This window comes from Scyliorhinus canicula, chromosome 6 (genome assembly GCF_902713615.1).
Source record: "Scyliorhinus canicula chromosome 6, sScyCan1.1, whole genome shotgun sequence".
In the NCBI taxonomy this organism is placed as follows: domain Eukaryota; kingdom Metazoa; phylum Chordata; class Chondrichthyes; order Carcharhiniformes; family Scyliorhinidae; genus Scyliorhinus; species Scyliorhinus canicula.
The window spans coordinates 78,887,338-78,908,758 of NC_052151.1; the positions used below are offsets into that span (position 1 = coordinate 78,887,338).

The 21,421-nt window shown below is 47.9% G+C and overlaps 1 protein-coding gene across 2 annotated transcripts in view; it reads right to left on the bottom strand.

Annotated features, from left to right (window-relative positions):
- Positions 1 to 21,421, bottom strand: part of klhl32 (kelch-like family member 32) — a 385,844-nt gene that overhangs the window by 298,330 nt on the left and 66,093 nt on the right. Inside the window, exons 2-3 of one of the 2 annotated variants that reach the window (XM_038799547.1) lie at positions 20,959 to 21,043; positions 20,200 to 20,380 (exon numbers count right to left, since the gene is read on the bottom strand). In XM_038799547.1, coding sequence (XP_038655475.1) covers positions 20,200 to 20,380; positions 20,959 to 20,981 — 204 coding nt within the window. In that variant the 5' untranslated portion in view covers positions 20,982 to 21,043. The remainder of the gene's footprint in view (positions 1 to 20,199; positions 20,381 to 20,958; positions 21,044 to 21,421) is intronic. The other variant, XM_038799548.1, reaches the window with a different exon arrangement.

Sequence of the window (21,421 nt, forward strand, 5' to 3'; positions counted from 1 at the left end):
AAGACTAGGGAGGTTATGTTGCAATTGTATAAGGTGTTAGTGCGGCCACACCAATTGTGTTCAGTTTTGGTCTCCTTACTTGAGAAAGGACGTACTGGCGCTGGAGGGTGTGCAGAGGAGATTCACTAGGTTAATCCCAGAGTTGAAGGGGTTGCATTATGAGGAGAGGTTGAGTAGACTGGGACTGTACTCGTTGGAATTTAGAAGGATGAGGGGGGATCTTATAGAAACATTTAAAATTATGAAGGGAATAGATAGGTAGATATGGGCAGGTTGTTTCCACTGGCGGGTGACAGCAGAACTAGGGGACATAGCCTCAAAATAAGGGGAAGTAGATTTAGGACTGAGTTTAGGAGGAACTTCTTCACCCAAAGGGTTGTGAATCTATGGAATTCCTTGCCCAGTGAAGCAGTTGAGGCTCCTTCATTACATGTTTTTAAGGTAAAGATAGATAGTTTTTTGAAGAATAAAGGGATTAAGGGTTATGGTGTTCGGGCCGGAAAGTGGAGCTGAGTCCACAAAAGATCAGCCATGATCTAATTGAATGGCGGAGCAGGCTCGAGGGGCCAGATGGCCTACTCCTGCTCCTAGTTCTTATGTTCTTATGTTACAAGCACATTGGCAGCACAAAGCCCTGGGGTGCGTTTAAATCTTATGATTATAATCTAAATTAAACACCCAAACACTTCAAGCATGCCACACATAAAGTTATATAATATAGTGCAGATTTAAATACTTTCACAGATTTAAAACAATTAACCAAACATATGCTCACTCATAAATATTCACCTTTAATCATAAAAAATTACTTTAAAAGAACTAATAACAACAGTAATGCCTGTATAAAAGAGCAAAGAAAATATTTTAAAAACAAATACATATCTTTAAAACACTTGTTAAATATGGTGGCCGCAATTCTCCCAAAGGGAGACAAACAGCCAACGCCGGAGTGAAACCCGGAGTGTTTCACTCCGGCGTCGGAGGCCGCTCCTCGCCCCCTATTCTCCCCCGCCGGGGGGCTAGGAGCAGCGGCGCGTGAATTCCGCTCGACCGGCCTTGACGCTTGTGTAAAAGCGGCAATCCGGGAATGACACGGCCGGCGGCGCCGAAGTGACGTCAGCCACGCATGTGCGGTTGCCGTCTTCCCCTCCGCTGCCCCGCAAGACATGGCGGCTTGATCTTGCGGGCCGGTGGAGGGAAAAGAGTGCATCATTTAGAGACACCAGCCCGACGATCGGTGGGCACCAATCGCGGGCCAGACATTTGCAGAACACGCCCGTGGAGCTCGATCCTCCCTCTGTCCCCCACTGGCCCCACACTCACCGGTCGCGCTCTGTTCATGCCGGCAGCGACCAGGTGTGGTTGGCGCCGGCGTGAACCGGTCGGAGTCGGCAGGCCACTCGGCCCATCCGGGCCAGAGAATCGGCAGTCACCGTGAGAAGTGGCGAGCGGCGATTCTCCGAGCGGCCTGTCGCAAAACGCGACACGCCATTTTGGGGGGGCGGGAGGTGCCAGGGCGGCGTGGCGTGATTCGCCCGGCCCTCCTGCGATTCTCCCACCCGGCGTGGGGTGCGGAGAATCGCGCCCGGTATGTTCAATCTAATTCTGCAGTTTAAATGCCTGCCCTCAATTGGAGTTCACAAGCTGGCCCCATCACAAGTGGGCAAGGCTGCACTCCTCCTGTGCCGCTCTGGAGCCTGCAGACAGACCGGCTGGAGGGCCCAGGCTGTCGAATGGAGAGGAAGATTTGTCGCGATATCAGAGTGTAGGCAAGAGCTCATATTTCCCTTTTAAAATCTGCGGCCCGAGGCTTCCCGCCACTAGCTGGAAGTTACGGGCCATTGAGTAACTTTGTTTTAAATCCATCAACAAGAAAACACATCAAATCGAAAAGTTGCTGATTCCTTTCTGATTGTGAACAGAGGTAGGTAAAGCACATAGACAGTCAGGTTTTTAATAGGAGCAATCTGTGCACAATTACATTAAAAATTTTACTGGGTAGCTTGACAACATCTTTATTGCAACAAGACAGATGTCCAATAATGTGAGTAAATGTGGTATATTCTTTATTTTGTATTATTATGTGAAGATAAGTTGTATTCAATGTATTAAATGAGTCTGATCATTAACTGTTATTCACTGCATGCACACCATGAAACAAAACTGTATGAATTTGTTTCAATCTTCATCTCACACTTGGAGTGTTCAAAAGTGCCTGCTTAAAGGACAGGAATATCTAATCAGGTTACACATTAGATTATTATTACACTCCTTTGATCTGCTTTCAGACCAATATGAATCAATTGCCCCTATTTGTTGTTTTTTTAATGTCACCTAGACCAATGAATTAGCAATGGAATAGATTGACCTTACTGACATAAATATCTAGGTGTTCAAATACAAATTTTTAACAGCCCCTCATTTGGGGCAGTGATCAATTACTTCTATTTTGTGAATTAAACAGTACAAAGAAGTATTAAACAGTACAAAGAGCTGTAATCATTTCTAGTCTTTTCTGGCAAATAAGACCATTAGACATAGGAGCAGAATTAGACCACTCAGCCCATCGAGTCTGCTCCGCCATTCAATTATGGCTGATGTTTTTCTCATCCCCATTCTCCTGCCTTCGCCCCATAATCTCTGATCCTCGTATTAATCAAGAACCTATCTATCACTGTCTTCAAGTGATTTGGCCTCCACAGCCTTCTGCGGCAAAGAGTACCACAGATTCACCATCCTCTGGCTGAAGAAATTCCTCCTCATCTCTGTTTTAAAGGATCATCCCTTTAGTCTGAGATTGTGTCATCTGCTTCTAGTTTTTCCTACAAGTGGAAACATCCTCTCCACATCCACTCTATCCAGGCCTCAGTATCCTGTAAGTTTCAATAAGATCCCTCCTCACCCTTCTAAACCCCAACGGGTACAGACCCAGAGTCCCCAATCATTCCTCATACAACCAGCTCTTCATTCCAGGGATCGTTCTTGTGAACCTCCTCTGGACCCTTTCCCAGGCCAGCACATCCTTCCTTAGATATGGGGCCCAAAAATGCTCAGAATATTCCAAATGGGATCTGAGCCTTATTTAGCCTCAGAAGTACATACCTTGTATTGTATTCTAGCCCTCTCGACATGAAAGCTAACATTGCATTTGCCTTCCTAACTGCCAACTGAACCTGCACGTTAATCTTAAGAGAATTGTAAACAAGGACTCCCAAGTCCCTTTGTGCTCCTGATTTCCTAAGTGTCTCCCTATTTTGAGAATAGTCTCTGCCTAAACTCCTCCTTCCAAAGTGCATAACCTCATACTTTCCCACATTGTATTTCATTTGCCGCTTCACTGCCCACTCTCCTAGCCTGTCCAAGTCGTTCTGCAGGCCCCCTGCTTCCTCAATACTACCTGTCCCTCTACAGGGGCGAAATTCTCCGACCCCCAGCAGGATCGGAGAATTGCCTGGGGCCGCCGAAAATCCGGCCCCCGCCGTGGCAGAGATTCTCTGCCACCCGGGAAGTGGCGGTGGCGGGAATCCCGCCACTCCGACCGGCGAGGCCTCTGCGGTGATTCTCCAGCCCGGATGGGCCAAAGTCCCGCCGCTGGGAGGCCTCTCCCGCCGCCGAGGTTCATGTAGTGGTGCAAATTCATGTAGTGGTGCAAATAAGATTGGTTAGATTGTTGCAGATTACCATGTGGACATTTGATGTTGTGGCATTAACCTGGCTAAAGGGCAGAATTGGGTGTTAAATATTCCTGGTACAAGGTGTACAGATATGAAAGGAAGGAGAAGGGTTAGTGTTATTAAGTAGAGCATTGTAGTGGTGGAGAAAGAGGATGCCCCAGAGGGGACAAATTCATAATCTATTTGGCTAAAGTTAAGGAAAAATGGTGCGATTACATTCCTCAATCTAGCCCGCAATTGTATAGGGTGTTGGTGAGACCACATCTGGAGTATTGTGTCCAGTTTTGGACTCCTGATTTGAGGAAGGAGGTGGTGGCATTGGAGGCAGGTCAGAGGAGGTTCACCAGATTGATTCCAGGGATGAAAGGGTTGACATATGAGGAGAGATTAAACAGTTTGGGCTTATACTCGCTGGAGTTTAGAATGATGAGAGGAGACCTGATTGAGGTACATAAAATACTAGAAGGGATTGATAAAGTAAACGTAGACCAAATGTTCCCCCTTGTGGAGTAATGTAAAATGAGGGGTCACAGATATAGAATTTAGAACCGAGATGAGGAGGAACTACATCTCGCAGAGGGTGGTGAATTTGTGGAACTCGTTGCTCCATAGTGTGGTGGAGTCTGAGTCATGAAATGGTTTAGAGAACGAGAGATATATTTATGATTTAAAAAACGGGTTTATAGAGATTTGGGGAACAGGGAGGGGGGTGGAATTTGAGACCAGGAAGAGATCAGCTATGATATGATTGAATGGTGGAGCAGGCTAGAGGGGCTGAATTGCCTACTTCTGCTCCTAGCCAATTGGCTACCTCGCCCTGGATTCTGTGAGATTTAACCTTTTGCAACCTACCATGCGGTACCTTGTCAAAGGCCTTGCTAAAGTTCATGTAGACAACGTCGACCACACTGCCCTCATCTACCTTCTTGGTTACCCCTTCAAAAAACTTAATCAAATTAGTGATACATGACTTTCCTCTTGCAATGCCATGCTAACTTTCCCTAATTAACCCTTGCCTGTCTAAATGCCTGTAGAACTGCTTCCAGTTCTGGATGCGACACTTTAGGAAAGGTGTGAAGACATTGGAGAGGTTGCAGAAAAGATTCACAGAAATGGTACTAGAGATGCCGAACTTCAGTTATGAAGATAGATCAGAGAAGTTAGGTCCATTTTCCTTAAAGAAGTGATATGAGGAAAAGATTTTTCACGCAGCCAGCAGTTAAAGTCAGGAATGCATTCCCTCAAAGTGTGGTGAAGTATGTTGAATTGAAGCATTCAAAGGGGAAATAGACTGAAAAGGAAGATTGTGCAAGGTTATGGCAAGAAGAGAGGGGAGAGGCACTCGAGTTGCTCATTCAGAAAGCCGGTGCAGACACGATGGACCGAATGGCGTCCTTCTGCGCCATAACAATTCGGTGATGCCAAGTTTGGAAAGATCAAAAACAAAGATTAACAATAATTTTAGAAGCCTATGAATACTACTGTGCAATACGAGCTTCAACCTCGAATACTGCAAGGTCACTGAGAGGAAATAGTGTGCTGATTCATTATGGAATATGCAGGCTCCAAATCCAATTTATCATAAATATGAGTGTATGCATATTGAGACTGACCTGAAAAAATCCAGACGATCATTAAAAAGATTAAAGTCCAAAACAGCATACTGAAGAAAGGTTACGACAACTATGACAATTTTACCCTGTACATTGATTTCATAATCTTGAGTAATTGCAAACATAATTGTTCTGGGAATAGGGCAAGCTTCTGATATGTTAAAGTAATCTTCCTAAATTATATAAACATGAATAGACTCAATGAGGATAGTCACATGCTTCCTTACAAAATATGATTCAGTGTCTTTGGTATGCACATTGGACCACACACTGCACTCAAAAAGCAAGGTCTTTTCAATGAATAAAAACGGTCATCTAGAAATAGGTCACTGTCTTCCCCAGACATGCTCAGTGTCCCTGCCCGACAACAAATACATCAAATGACTCATGACTAAAACGTATATAGCAGAAATCCATAGGGATTTCATATCGAATGAATTTTGAACCACAAGCTGCTGCGATTGTTGAAATATTTATTCCCATTTATGTCAAATGAAATACTGAACCTTGGGAAGGTAGCAACAAATACAATTGTGTTGATATACAATCACTGCGGAATTCATTATACATTTATATTTTTTAAATATCCGCTTTAAAATTGGATTTCAGCAACTGTTATAATTCACCAATTCATTCTTTGATTACTTGTATGAGTAAACATCCAGAGAATCAAAGGATATGGGATCGGCCAGGAATCTGCCGTTATCTTATTGAATGGCTGGAAGGACTGTATGGCCTCCCTCTACTCCTATTTCCCACATTCTTATGTTCAATGGATTGCCTATGGGCGAGGAGTCCAAATAAAAGTGCCATGTGGCTGAGTGGGCGGGATTCTCCCGTACCCGGCGGGGCGGGGGATCCCGGCAGGACGGAGTGGCGTGAACCACTCGGGCGTCGGCCCGCCCCAAAGGTGCAGAATCCTCCACACCTTCAGGGGATAGGCCGGCGCCGGAGTGCTTTGCACCCCGCCGGCTGGCGTGGAAGGCCTTTGGCGCCACGCCAGCAAGGGCCGAAGGGATTCCGCTGGCCGGCCACCGTGGGGGCACCCCCGGGGCCAGATCGCCCCGCGCCCCCCCAGGACCCCGGAGGCCGCCCACGCCGCCAGGTCCCGCTGGTAAGGGACCTAGTCTGATCCACGCCGCCGGGACGGGCAAAAAACCAGCGGGACTTCGGCCCATCGCGGGCCGGAGACTTCGAGCAGCCCCGGGGCCCATTGAGTCGCTCCAGTCCCCTCCATTCTCCGGGGCGGGCGGTGCGACTCGCGCCTCGCCGACTTTTGGAGGGCCGGAGAATTCGGCTGCCGGCAGGGGCAGGATTCACGCCGACCCCCGGCGATTCTCCGACCCGGCGGGGGGTCGGAGAATCCTGCCCAGTATGTTTATCCAGCAAGTATTCAGCTATCCAGATCAAAAAGAATGCCTAGTTTAATCCCTATTAGATGAGGAGGGAATGGGAGAATCACAAGACTAGGAGATTCAGATCTGGTGGAAAGAAGATGTGCAACCTTGCGTAAAGTACTGAGATGTATATAGATCTGTAAATACACAAGGATTCTTTTTCATGAATAACAGTCCATAGCATCATTCTCAGAGTAACAGGGAAACCCTAAATAAACCCTATATAGACCTCAAACTCATGACAAAACATGGTGGCTGCAGGTTGTTTCTGTCAAATGCTCATGTGAACTACCCAAACATGGTGGCAATGGACAGAGCGTAATGATCTAGGAAAACTCCCAAGAAAAGATTGCAGACATCGTGACATAGGATTTAGGAGCAGGAGTAGGCCATTCAGCCCTTTGAGCCTGCTCTGCCATTCAGTGAGATAATGGCTGATCTGGTTGTGGTCTCAACCCTACGTTGCCATCGGTCGCCCAGAACCATTGACTCCTTGTCGATCAAAAATCTTCCTAACTCAGTCTGTCTTTAATATATTCAATGACCCAGCTTCACTGCTTTCTGAAGAAGAGATTTCCACCGACTAACAGACATGGAGAGAAAACATTTCTCCTCATCTCAGTCTTAAAAGGTGATGTACCATCAATTCGACTCAAGACACATTTAGGATCTGAACTGTGGCTTTAATCAGCTAGTTGTTAGCCCGGTGGTCGACTACAGAGAATGGCTGACCGCCGGGAACTCTGGGTACTTATACCCCGCCTCGGAGGCGGGACCTACTTTCTTCTCGACCAATTGGAGAGCAGTCACATGACTAGCCCCAACCAATCGGACGAGAAGCACATGACCAGCCAGAGCCAACGGGAAGCCAGTGCTCTGCACCAATGTCAGTGCTCATATCCATACCACCACATTCACCCATTGTGGAGAAAGAAGGGGGGGGTGTAAGTGGAAGAGAGGGGGGGGGGTCCGAGGACTGGTGGTATGAGCAGCGAAAATCGATAGGTGAGCTGCCCACTGGCTCGTGGCAAAACAATACTACTACTACTAATAACAACAAGATGACACAAAATGTCCAAATAAAAGTCCATGGCCGCATCAAATGGAGATGATCAGCCTGTCGGGTGCCCGTGGTGTTCCGGAGGACCTTCACAGTGGAGCCGGTGACGGCGGGCCGATGGTCGTCCTTGCCTCCGGGATCGTTGGTCGTAGATGTGTCTCCATACCCCGGGCCGGTGGTGGAGACGCTGTAATCAGGGAAGAGGGGGCATGTGCGCTGGGTCGTGGGGGCGCGGGGGGAATTGGGGGGGGGGGGGGGGGGGAGGTGTTGGATGTAGGGGGAGAAGGCCACACGCCGGCGGGTGCCGGGTCCCGAAGCGAGACCGTATCCTGCCGACCGTCTGGATACTCCACGTACGCATACTGCGGGTTGGCGTGGAGTAACTGGAGTCGCTCAACCAACGGGTCGGACTTGTGCACCCGCACATGCTTCCGGAGCAAGTTGGGCCCTGGGGTGGCCAGCCAGGTCAGGAGAGGGGATCCTGAGGACGACTTCCTGGGGAAAACCAGAAGACGTTCATGAGGTGTTTGATTAGTGGAAGTACAGAGGAGAGACCGGATTGAATGCAGGGCATCGGGAATGACTTCTTGCCAACGGGGAATAGGGAGATCTCTGGACCGTAGGGCCAGCAGGATGGTCTTCCAAATGATGCCATTCTCCCGCTCGACCTGACCGTTACCCCGGGAGTTATAACTGGTCGTCCTGCTAGAAGCTATGCCCCTGCTGAGCAGGAACTGACGCAGTTCGTCACTCATAAAAGAGGACCCCCGGTCGCTGTGGATGTACGCGGGGTAACCGAACAGGGAGAAGATGGATAGGAGGGCCTTTATGACGGTTGTTGTGGTCATGTCGGGACAGGGAATGGCGAAAGGGAATCGAGAGTATTCGTCGATAACACTCAAGAAATAAGTGTTACGGTTGTTGGAGGGGAGGGGACCCTTGAAGTCTATACTGAGACGTCCGAAGGAGTGGGATGCCTTGATCAGATGCGCTCATTCGGGACGGTAGAAGTTTGCACTCGGCGCAGACGTGGCAGTCCCTAGCGACGGTCCTGACATCCTCGACGGAGTAGGGCAGGTTGCGGGTCTTAATAAAATGGTAGAAACGGGTGACCCCTGGATGGCAGAGGTCCATGTGGAGGGAGCGGTGGCGGTCAATCTGCGCGCTGGCGCAGGTACCGCGGGATAGGGCATCGGAAGGCTCATTGAGCTTCCCAGGACGATACAAGATATCGTAGTTGGACGTGGACAACTCGATCCGCCACCGCAAGATCTTGTCGTTCTTGATCTTGCCCCTCTGTGCATTGTCGAACATGAAAGCTACTGACCGTTGGTCTGTGAGGAGGGTAAACCTCCTGCCGGCCAGATAGTGCCTCCAATTTCGCACAGCTTCGACTGTGGCCTGTGCCTCCTTTTCCACCGAGGAATAGCGGATTTCGGAAGCGTGGAGGGTTCGTGAAAAGAAGGCCACGGGTCTGCCCGCTTGGTTCAGGGTGGCCGCCAAAGCTACATCAGACGCGTCGCTCTCGACCTGAAATGGGAGGGACTCGTTGATAGCATGCATCGTGGCCTTTGCCTGGCGGGCCTCCATCGACAGGGGAAAGGACGTGGACTGGATGAGGGGGCGGGCTTTGTCGGAGTAGTTGGGGACCCACTGGGCGTAGTATGAGAAGAAGCCCAGGCAGCGTTTGAGGGATTTGAGGGAGTTGGGGAGGGGGAAGTTCCATCAGGGGGCACATGCGTTCGGGATCGGGGCCTATCACTCCGTTACGCACTGCGTAGCCAAGGATGGCTAGATGGTCGGTGCTAAACACGCACTTATCCTTATTGTAAGTTAAATTAAGGAGTTTTGCAGTTCGGAGGAATGTTTGGAGGTTGATGTTGTGGTCTTGCTGGTCGTGGCCGCAGATGGTGACGTTATCGAGATACGGGAAGGTGGCCCGTAAACCGTGCTTGTCGACTATTCGGTCCATCTCCCGTTGGAAGACCGAGACTCCATTTGTGACACCGAATGGAACCCTGAGGAAGTGGTAGAGGCGCCCATCTGCCTCAAACGCGGTGTACTTGCGGTCACTCGCGCGAATGGGGAGCTGGTGGTAGGCGGACTTAAGGTCCACCGTGGAAAAGACTTTGTACTTCGCGATCCTGTTAACCAGGTCGGAAATACGGGGGAAGAGGATACGCGTCCAGCTGCATAAACCTGTTGATGGTCTGACTGTAATCGATGACCATTTGGTTTTTCTCCCCAGTCCGAACTACCAGCACTTGGGCTCGCCAGGGACTGTTGCTGGCCTCGATAACTCCTTCCTTAAGGAGCCTTTGGACCTCAGACCCGATGAAGGTCCGGTCCTGGGCCCTGTATCGTCTGCTCTGAGTTGCGACAGGTTTACAATCTGGGGTGAGATTAGCAAACAAGGAAGGGGGGTCCACTTTGAGGGACGCGAGGGTGCAAACAGTAAGAGGAGGAATAGGGCCGCCAAAGTGAAAAGTCAAGCTCTGCAGGTTGCACTGGAAGTCCAGGCCCAAGAGTGCCAGAGCGCATAGACGGGGGAGAATGAGGAGTTTGAAATTTTTGAAAACCCTCCCCTGGACTGTGAGGTCCGCTATGCAGCACCCGGTGATTTGGACGGAATGCGAACCTGAGGCCAATTCAATTTTATGTTTAACTGGGCGGATGGGGAGCATGCAGCGTCTTACCGTATCGGGGTGGACGAAACTTTCCTTGCTCCCGGAGTCCAGCAGGCACCTTGTTTTGTGTCCGTTGAGCTGCACTGTCGTTGTAGTCTTGGCGAGCGAGCGCAGTTGCGTCTGGTCGAGCTTGATGGAAGCCAGTCGTGGTGAGAGTTCCAGATCGTCTTCAGTGGCAGAGTAATCGCTTGCAGGGCCTTCCGAGTTGGCCCAAGATGGCGGCGCCCAGGACCTGCACGTGGAGTCGGGGTCCCAAGATGGTGCGCCCAGGACCTGCACGTGGAGCCGGGGCCCCAAGATGGCGGCGCCCGTGGCCCGCACATGGCATCCGGGGCCCAAGATGGCGGCGCCCTTGGGAGCCTTAGACGAGTTCCTATCACACCTTTTGCAAACAAGAGAAGATTTAACCCTCATAAAGGCAGTACAAATAGCATGACAGACCAAGCTTACGTAGCTAAACAGAAAGATTCATTGTGGGGAAAGTGCTGTTCCTCAAAAAAAAGAAAAGCTATTCTATATTCTGGACAAAAGAAAGTGCAATGAAGCAAACGTCTGCAAAATATGGATAAGTGCGGCAACCACCATCGTCTCAGTATGGTGGGAAAAGGCTACACAAGCATGGGGAATCGAGTGCCACAACTGTGGGACAGTTAAGACATTTTAGAATTGCCTGCAAATCCAATGTTTCTATAGCTGACAGGAAGAAAGAGATAATTGCGTCAAATCCAGGTCGAAAAGCCACAAAAAAAAACTTCCAAGGAGAGGCTAACAAAACAGAAAATAATTATTGGAGCATTAAATTAGAAGTTTTTTTTTAAAAAGTATTTTTATTCAAATTTTCAACATTTTAAATAATAACAAAAAAAAAACCAGCATCTTCAACCCCGAACACAAGACGACCCCCACCCCCCCCCAATCTCCCCCTTAAAAGTCCACGGTCACCAGCTCTCCAAAATGCAAAATGAACAAACCCCAACTCGTGTGGAATCCATCACCCCCCCCCCCCCACTGAGGGAAAATTTCACCTTTCCAGCGATAAGAACTCCATTAGGTACCCCAGTCACGACGTGATGCAGGGTAAAGAAGCTGATCTCTACCCCAACAGAATCCGCCTGCGAGTTAAAGGCTAAAACACCTGCCCCCGCAACCGTCTGTAACTCCAACCGATCCGACACCACAAACATGGGACGGGATTCTCCAGCACAGGGGCGGAGACTAGCCATTCACGCAGGAACTTTGGCTCGACTGCACTTCCGCGATTCTCAATGGACCCGGCAGCTGCACGCGGTCGACACTGCGCCGGTCAGGGGCCGATGGACGAGGCCCCTGCGGCATTTCTCCGTGGTCGACAGGCCGAGTTCCCGCTGACGTGGTTCACATCTGGTACCACCCGGCAGGAGGTCAGACCCATGGCCACGGTGGCAGTCCTGGTAGGGGGACGGGGGGGGGAATCTGACTCCGAGGGAGACCTCAGCGGCAGCCAGGCCCGCAATTGGGGGCCACCGATTGGCGGGGAATCACGATCTGGGGGGGGGGGACCTACCTTCCTCCGCCCGGGCCCACTGTGTGTGTCCGCCATATTGGCGACGCCCGCGCCGAAGTGGGCTGCCGCGCGCATGCGCGTACCCACTTGTGGCTGCCGTGCGCATGCGCAACCGCACGGTCTGGACAGGAGGGCCCTGTCGGCAGCCAGAGCTCCGGGACACACGGCGGGGCCCTGCTAGCCCCCAGGAAAACTGTGCTAACCACTGCACCACATGCCGCCCCTCAACTCCTCTTCCTACTTGGCCTTAATCCCCTCCATGGGCACCTTATCCTTCTCCAGTATCCTCCCATAAATTGCCAAGATGACTCCCCCACTGACAGCACCGACTCCAACAAGTAGGAAGCGGGCGCTATCGGAAAGGTCAGAAAACCTTCTTCACAAAGTCCCGCACCTTAATGTACCAAAAACTGTCCTCCCGCGCCAGTCCAAACTTCTCATTCAACTCCTCCAAGCTCGTAACTCCCAGATACAGATCCTTCATCTCCCTGACACCTCTCTCCTCCCATCCCCAGAACCTCGCAATCATGCTCCCCGGCTCAAATCCATTTTCTCTCCCGATCGGCATCACCCTCGACCCTGCTCCCAACCTAAAGTGCTGCCGGAATTGCCTCCAATTCTTCAGCCTGGCAACCACCACAGGACTTCCTGAATATTTCCCTAGAGCCAAAGGGAGAGGTGCCATCAGCTGCGCCCAAACCCCCGACCCCTCACACGAGCCCGCCTCCATCCTTACCCACAAATCCTCCACCTCCCCATAGCAACCCCTAAACTTTCTCCGTATTCACATCCCAGTAATAATACATCAGATTCCGGAGGCCTAAGCCTACCCGACTACCACCCCCGCTGAAGTACCACCATAATTATCCTGGCCACCTTCCCCACCGAAAGGAATAGTAAACAAAAACAGCCTATCCACCCCCTTAAAAATCACCTTGGGCAAAAAGACCAGCAGACACTGGAACAAAAACAAAAATTGTGGCAAAATGTTCATCTTAACTGACTGCACCCAACAAACCAGATTTCACCCTCCCCACCAAGCTCGAAAAATACAGTTTCCGAAGACCTGCCCAATCCCGAGCCACCTGCATCTGCCCCCAGATACCCAGAATGAGAAGTTGCCACACAAAGTGGCAAACCCCTAGCCCAACCTCTATCCCAGGAGTGGATGCCACAAAATACTCACTTTTCCCCAGATGTTACCCTGAAAAGGCCCCAAATCTATTAAGTAAATTCATTATATGTTCCCCATCAAGGGACCCGGCTCCAAAATGTATAACAACAAATCATTTGTGTACAAGGACTCCCTATGTTCCATCTCCCCCCCCCCCCCCCCCCCCCCCCCCCCCACCCCACACCCCCCCGCCGTGCAACAAAAGACACACTGAGTTCAGGTAATTCGTAAGCACACATGCCACCATATCCTTATACAGCAATTTCACCCATGCCACAAACTTAGGCCCAATCCCAAACCTCTCCAACACCACAATCAGATAGCTCCACTCCACCCGATCAAATGCCTTCTCCACATCTAATGCCACCACCACCTCCAACTCCCATCTTTCCGACAGAGAAAGCACTACATTCAGCAGCCACTGAACATTCAAAAGCAGCTGTCTGCCCTTAATGAACCCCGTCTTCTGTCCACTATGTACGTACTGCGTATGTTCCTTGGCCGCAGAAAAGTGCTTTTCACTGTACTTCGGCACATGTGACAATAAATCAAATCAAATCAAGTCCGTTCCACCCCAAACATCCTTGGTAGGCACACCTTCAACCTTAGCACCACCACCTTTGCCAATATCTTAGCGTATACATTCAGTAGAGAATGGGCCTGTACGACTTACATTCCACTGGGTCCTTATCCTTTTTTAGCAGCATTGAGATGGAGGCCTGTCCATAGTTTTCAGCAAAACCACCCTGAACATCCACCAACAACGGCGCCAGCTTATCTTCAGATTTCTAATAGGAATTCCACCGAGAAATCATCTGGCCCCACGGCCTTCCCCGTCTGCATCCTTCCAATCGCCTCCTTCACCTCTTCTACCCCCAATGACTCCTCCAGCCTGCCCTCTCCATTTCATAAATAAATTGTGGAATCACTGTATGTGATGAAGAATCAGCAGTTATCATTACCGAGCAGAAAGGTATGCTTGCAGTTGATGCTGATTTACAAGGTTAATGGAGTTGCTGATAAGCAGTCCTCTAACATATTCAAAATGCATTTCCAGCAATATTTTCAGGCTTACAAAAGCTGAATACAGAATATCACAAAACCCGAAGGGCTGATGCTAATCCAATCTGACTTTTCAAGGTGAGGAAGGCTGTTCATCCACTCACCTGATGAAGGAGCTGCGCTCCGAAAGCTAGTGAATCGAAACAAACCTGTTGGACTTTAACCTGGTGTTGTAAGACTTCTTACTGCATCCACTCTTAGACAGAGTCATGAGCGAAACTGAACACACGTTACAACAAGGGGTTAGTTATCTCTTCAGTAACCATACCCCATATAACTCTTGCCCCTGTATAGATCAAAATTATAGATATTCAATGACCCAGCCTCCACTGTTCTCTGGGTAAGTGTTCCAAGGATTAATAACCCTCAGAAAAAAATTCCTCCTCATCTCCATTTTAAATGCGAGACCCTTTATTTTGAAACTGTGCCCCATAACTCTACATTTCCCCAACAATGGGAAATATCCTCTGAGTATCTGCCCGGTCAAGCTCTTTCAGGAGCTGATACAGTTCACTGAGATCACTTCTCCTTCTTCTTCTAAACTTCAATGAGTATTCTATGATTCTATGAGTAGACCCAACTTGTTCAATCTTTTCTCATAAGATAACACCTTCCTTGCACGAATCAACCTAGTGAACCTGTCTGAACTGCTTCCGCTGAAAGCATTTCCCTCCGTCGGTAAGGTGACCAATGTTTTACGCAGTACTGTAGGTTCGGTCTCATCGATGCCCTATATACTTGTAGCAAGACATCTCTATTTTTATACTCCATTGCCTTTGCAAGAAAGGCGAACATTCCATTTGCTTTCTCAGTTACTTGCTGTAACTGCATGCAATTTTTTTGTGCTTCATGTACAAGGACTCCTTGATCTCTCTGTGCTGCAACATTTTGCAGTCTCTCTTCACTTAAATAATATTCTGCTTTTCTATTCTTCCAGCCAAAAAATGGACAAGTTCACATTTTCCACATTACACTCCATCTGCCAAATTTGTGCCCACTGACTGTACATATCCCTTTGCAGATTTCCTACCCCTCTTGAATTGTCAGCAAATTTGGCTGCAATACAGCTGGTCCCTTCATCCAAGTCATTACAATAAATTGTAACGGCGTGAGGCCCTGGCACACACCCCTGTGACATTCCACTAATTACAGTTTGCCGACCTGTAAATTACCCATTCATCCCAACAGAGCCATTTATCCCATCAGGAGTTTTGTAACTTGCCCTCAGAAATGTTGCAACAGGCTGTAGCTGCAATGCCTCTGGGTTTGCAATTGAAGCAGACACTGCAGAGGGGAAGCTGTGTGCAGAGATGGGAACAGGAGGGATCTTTAGAGAAGGTCCAACCCACCATGGTGTTCAGGGAACATTTCCCCACGCTCTACATCAGCCAGGATCAATATCCGAGATGCCTGACATTCACCACGGAAGAGGTCACAGAATTGAGCCGCCTATTTCGCACAGGACCTGCAGTCTCACACCAGGGCAAGGGTGGTGTTGAAGTAGCTGTCGAGCTCATTGTTATTCTAAACCTCTGCATGACTTGCTCTCAGTAAGGAAATCAAGGGTTATGGGGATAAGGCAAGAAAATGGAATTGAGGATTATCACATCAGATCAGTCATGATTTCATTCAATGGCAGAGCAGACTCAATGGGCCGAATGGCCAGCTTCTGCTCCTACGCCTAATGTTGAATGGACTGGATCCTATCGGGTGGGAGCAAATATATATCAGTACAATGTCTACCTCTGCATTCAAGAGGTGACAGAAGTACCGTATAGGAGGAGAGGCGAGTTCATTGTATTCTCAGGATAAAGAGACAATCATTTAGGACTGAAATGAGGAGAAATTTCTTCACTCATCGGATTGTGCATATCTGGAACTCTCTGCTAAAGAGGGTTGCGGATGCCCCAGCGTTGGATATACTTAAGGCTGGGATAGCCAGATCTTTGTCCTTTCGTGGAATCGAGGGATATGGAGACCGGGCGGAAAATGGAGTTGAAGTCCAAGATCAGCCACAATCACATTGAATGGGGAAGCAGGATTAATGGCTGTCTGGTCTCGGTTGCAATCACTTGTTTTCCTTTCTAACCAGAGTGAAACAGGTTGAGACAGCACATGGCCTTTTCAGGATACTAGGATTCCCAATGATGCAAAGAGGCATCATCTGTACATTGCCCTGCAGGCCTCCCATCAACAGAAAGTTTGCAGGTGCAAAGGGTTCCACATCATTAATGTGCAGAGTATTGTGTCTATGAATGCCTGTTATCCCAGTAGCTGCGATGGAGCCTTCACCCTGAGGCAATCTCATATTCCCGTTTGTCTTCAGGGTACCAAGAAAAAACAGAAACTCATTGTTTAGAGACAAGGGCTACCCCTGCACTTGTGGCTAAGAGCAGTCCTAGTCGCAACTCTTACCACCAGACCACACAATGACAACGGTGGTAAAGTGATAGCCTTTCTGCCACCAAATACATGGAACAAGCCATCAATGTCCATAACACAATGGTTCCACTGTCTGGCTTAGCATGGAGCATGGCTTACTAGAGAGTATGTTTCCAAGTTTATGAGGGCTCAACCATTGCCAACTGACTTAGAGGGCACCTTGAAAGAATTATGAGACGAAGAGGCAGAGGAGGAGGACTACGACGACGATGGTGTGCAGACAAGGAGAAGGCATCCAGCACACCACCCCTCTGGACCAGATGTCTGTAGGCATCTATTCAGATTGCCATTCCCTCAGGACATTATCCCTACACTAACAAGCTCCACTATTCCCCATCTATCTGTGACATCCCATCTTTGCAGCCTCTTGGCCAAAACCCTGCAATAAGAGCCGCAAACAAAAACCTTGCTAAACATCTTTATCAAGCAACATATCCAATTATACAAACACAAAAGTATTAATTCTCATGCATTTTCCAGTGTCAGTCTGGTGGGTGCCTTTTCTTGATTGAGTGCAGCATTACTACTGGAAAGCTGCAGGATTTCAAAGGAGATTGCAAATTGCCTTGCAGAATGTTCTCAAACAGCAGGTCCAACTTTGGACCGCACCACGCAGCATGGGCGGATGCTGTATGAACGGGCAGCATGACAGGCAATAGCAGGTTACTGCTGGAGTGACAGTGGTGGAAGCATGAATGCTGTCATCCTTTTGAGCAATGTGGAGTCACTGTCACTCTCCTGGACCAGCATCCAAAGAATCCGAGCAATATGCTGGAGCACAAATTGCTAGAGGGCTGCAAAGTCCTGCAAGTCCCTCCAAGCTCTGGTATCCAGAGCCATGTTGGCATCAGTCTGAACTAAGCTTGCAGGATGTTGCCTGGCTTCAGGCTGCGCTGCCATGGAGCAGGAACAGTCATCAGACGTTGCATCTGGCAGGATCTGCTAAGTTCTTCTGGAGTTTGACACCACTTTCACGCTGGAAAGGATGTGTTCCAAGCTGTTGTCATGTTGGAGCTGGATTCCTCTCTGGTTCTTAACAACGTGACAATGGATAAGAGGCTCTCTGGGGGCCTACCAATGCATCAAGCCTTTCTATGTGCATGTCCAGCAACTTTTCCTTTCATCACCTGCAGCAAAACTCATCTGCGACCTCAGCCTTCGGGGATATAGCATCCACACCATCGCTGTCTACAACCCTGGCTGCAGCCCACTTCTGTGCAGTGACGCACCACATGCAGATCCTATCTCTGTGTGATCCTCTGAATTTCATGTAATATGAGCTGATGGTTGAAAGTGTCAGGTCAAGTGGTGACGTTTCTTGCCCAAGGATCTGTTTATCCTCAGGGTCTTCATCCTGAGGTGCCACTGGCTGACCAGGCTGCAGTTCTTGAACATCTGAAAGCGTAAATATAGAAGGGGCAGACAGTTAGGCTGAGGGAAGTGGAGGGGAAAAGAAAGAGGCACATGGTTACACCATCTGCAACTTGCACACTATACCAGATTGTGGGGCGAGGGTGAAGTAAGATTTTAGATGGTACGTAAGGCTGGACCATGCAATCATTCTGGATAGCTCCAGTGACGTTGTTTGCCAAACACCATCCCCTCAAAGGGTGTAAAAGTATCAGCTATTCCATTCCCCATTGTTTGTTGCTGTTTCCTCGTGTTATATGCCACTTTGTCCTGCATAGAGAGGGAAGAGTGTCTGTGACTGTAGTGCAATGTGTTTGGGTGATATGTCTGTCACAGCTGAAAGGCTGGCATATGGGAAGCTACGAGATTTTGTCTTAGGCATGCAGCAGAGGTAATTGTGTGAGGGTGAATTAAAGCATGTTAGGCATGAACCCTGATTGCTGGAAGTTGTTTGTAAATGAGAGACAGGGATGTGCTGCATTGAGCAAAGGGTCATCTGGATTTGAAACGTTAGCTCTTTTCTCTCCCTACAGATGTTGCCAGGCCTGCTGAGATTTTCCAGCATTTTCTCTGGTTTCAGATTCCAGCATCCGCAGTAATTTGCTTTTATTTATTATGAGGTTGGTGGTGCAGTTATTAGGATATTGCATTGGAAGATGCATTCACTGACCTTGACCACTTGTGAGGTCCCTGAACTTCGTTTAGGTCCTTGTGACCAAACATTTAGCATTGGTCCGTGCGGATATCTGCCTCCACTGTCTTTGCAGTTCCTGTCGGGAGATTCTCCTGCGAATAGAGGACTTCTTGCACATGAAAATCCACAAGCCATTTCTCTAGCATGGTGCTCCATTGCCCAGGTTTTTTCCTGCTCTTAAAACATGTTTCTTAGCTAGTGGCTGAAGGCAGAACGCACCTCCCTTGAAGAGGTGTTGGCTAGCTAAATCAGTGCTAGCCTTACAGGAACATGCAGTCACTTAGTAAAGCATGTCAAACTGGGCTGAATGCCATGATCATGAAAATGAATAGAATAAAACTTTGCACGTTGCCTGCAATACTTTCAAAGATCACTGGCTGTTTGCTCATTGCAATCCTTGCACCCATTATCATGCCTTATCAAATTCTTAGCCCATTGTCTCTCAGATAACAGAACAGACCAAGTATACAATTAAACTCCTCAACTTTTAATTCCTTGCTTGGCTCTCTTGCATTAGATAACCTATAGGAAATCACTTAATTCTATAAGTCAATGTTTGAATACCTGGGGCGGCACGATGGTGCAGTGATTAGCACTGCTGCCTCACGGTGCCACGGACCCGTGTTCAATCTCGGCCCCAGGTCACTGTCCATGTGGAATTTGCACATTCTCCTCACGTCTGCATGGGTCTCACCCCCACAATCCAAAGATGAGCGGAGCAGGTGGATTGGCCACGCTAAATTGTCTCTTAATTGAAAACATTTTTTTTAAATGTTTGAATACCAGCAGTTGAAACTTCAATAGTTCCAGTCTTGGATGTGAGGATTGCGATTCACCTGTGCTCATATCTGGAGGCAGGCAGCATGTGAACTTTGTGCTGCCTCCTCATTTCCATGTTTGTAACATTTCAGTGAAAAATTTGAGAACTTTGTTTCGTTCAAAAGAACGGTCTCTAAAATCTAACAGGATGTGAGACAAAACAAAAAACAAATTGCATTTCTTCTCTCAAAAAAAAGCAAGCTATGTAATCTTCTGAAACATAATAGGACTTTCGTCAGCAACATCCAACTGTGAATTATCTGAAGGAAATGTCAATTGTTTATAAGCTACAATGGGTTTGAATGCAATGCAAAATTTTTCAAATATTAATAAATGTGCACATGCCAGAATGAAGTGCAATTATTCTGCACATTCGAAGCAGATCTATGTTTCCACTGATGCACATCAGTCAAAGAAAGAAAAGGAAGACTGGCCTTTATACAGCGCTTTTTCTGACCAGCAGACCTCTCAAAGTACCTCAGAGCCAACGTTGTACCTTTGAAGTGTAATCAGTGCTGTAACTATGCAGTCAACAACCTCTTTAAATGTGACACGCTTTTTACAAGCATTAAAAAACATTATTTCTGAAAATCAGTGTGAACATGAAGGCGATGACAAACTTACTCGGAAATAATCACTGCACGCTGCCAGCACTGCTTTGTGGGCATGGAATTTTTGCTCATCAGCAACCAGAATGACATCGCAGAGTATCCCATCATTCCTCTGCTGGTTCAGAGCAGCTAGGACAGCGTCCTTATGAGACTTTGATTGGCAGAGCCTGTGACCAGTCAGCATTTCTTGAATGCTGTAAATAAACAAAGGCAGGTTGTGAACAAAATTAAGGCCTCCCCCCCCGCCAACCAAAAAACAAACTAGCAATATGTTCCATTCACTAAATTATATCCCATCCCTCAACTGCTCTCGATAAATGAAACCAGCAACCCTTTGCAAATAAAACAAAAGCTTTCTCTTTAATTAATAATTAGAAAATAATGAAACCACCATCCGGAGAGTGTGGGCCACATGCTGGATTACAAATAAAGCCTTGAAAATCTCATGACTGCTTGCCACACAACTAAATCCCCGAGATTGAACTTGGAGGTGATGCAGAGAATAATAGATAGCTATTTTATACACAGCATGCATTAGAACTATTTTTAAAGAGTTCAACATAAACCACAGATAAGAAGCTTAAAAATAAAACTGAAAACAAATGAACTCACTAAACCTCCTACATCTTACTAGCCATGCAAGACAAGACACTGACAATTTTTCACTGCTGCGGACTCACAATCTGGTGAAAGCTTTGAATGCCTCAGCTAAACTAAATACCAGCTTGCTTAAGGTGACATCACATACACTCATGGTTCAGATACACAGTACCTGTGGCACATTTCAGATGGCATATTCCAATCCAGACTCAGCAGGTATCAGTGCAAAAGGCGATGGAAGGTGTAAGACAGCCCAGCTGAAATGTAACAATGGGATAGCAATGTGTGAGCATGAATAGGTTTGGCTCCAGTTGATTGTACAAGCATGGATTCCTCAGGCTCATCCAACACTGAATCAGGATTATCACAAACAGCGAATGAAAGGATGTTTTAGATTACTGGTTATGCAGCTTCTGCCATTGGGTTTTCCATTTTGTAATTTGCACAGCATTATCTTTTAAATTAAGAAACCACTTTGCTTATAAGGAAGCTACATTTGTTGGTGAATAGTTGCATTCAGTATTGCACAAGATATTTTTCAAAATGTAGATGACTCACAGAACAATGCAAGAAAACGTTCTAAACATTATATTTGTTGTTAGCAAACAGACTTCAATTCACCCATTTCAGATACT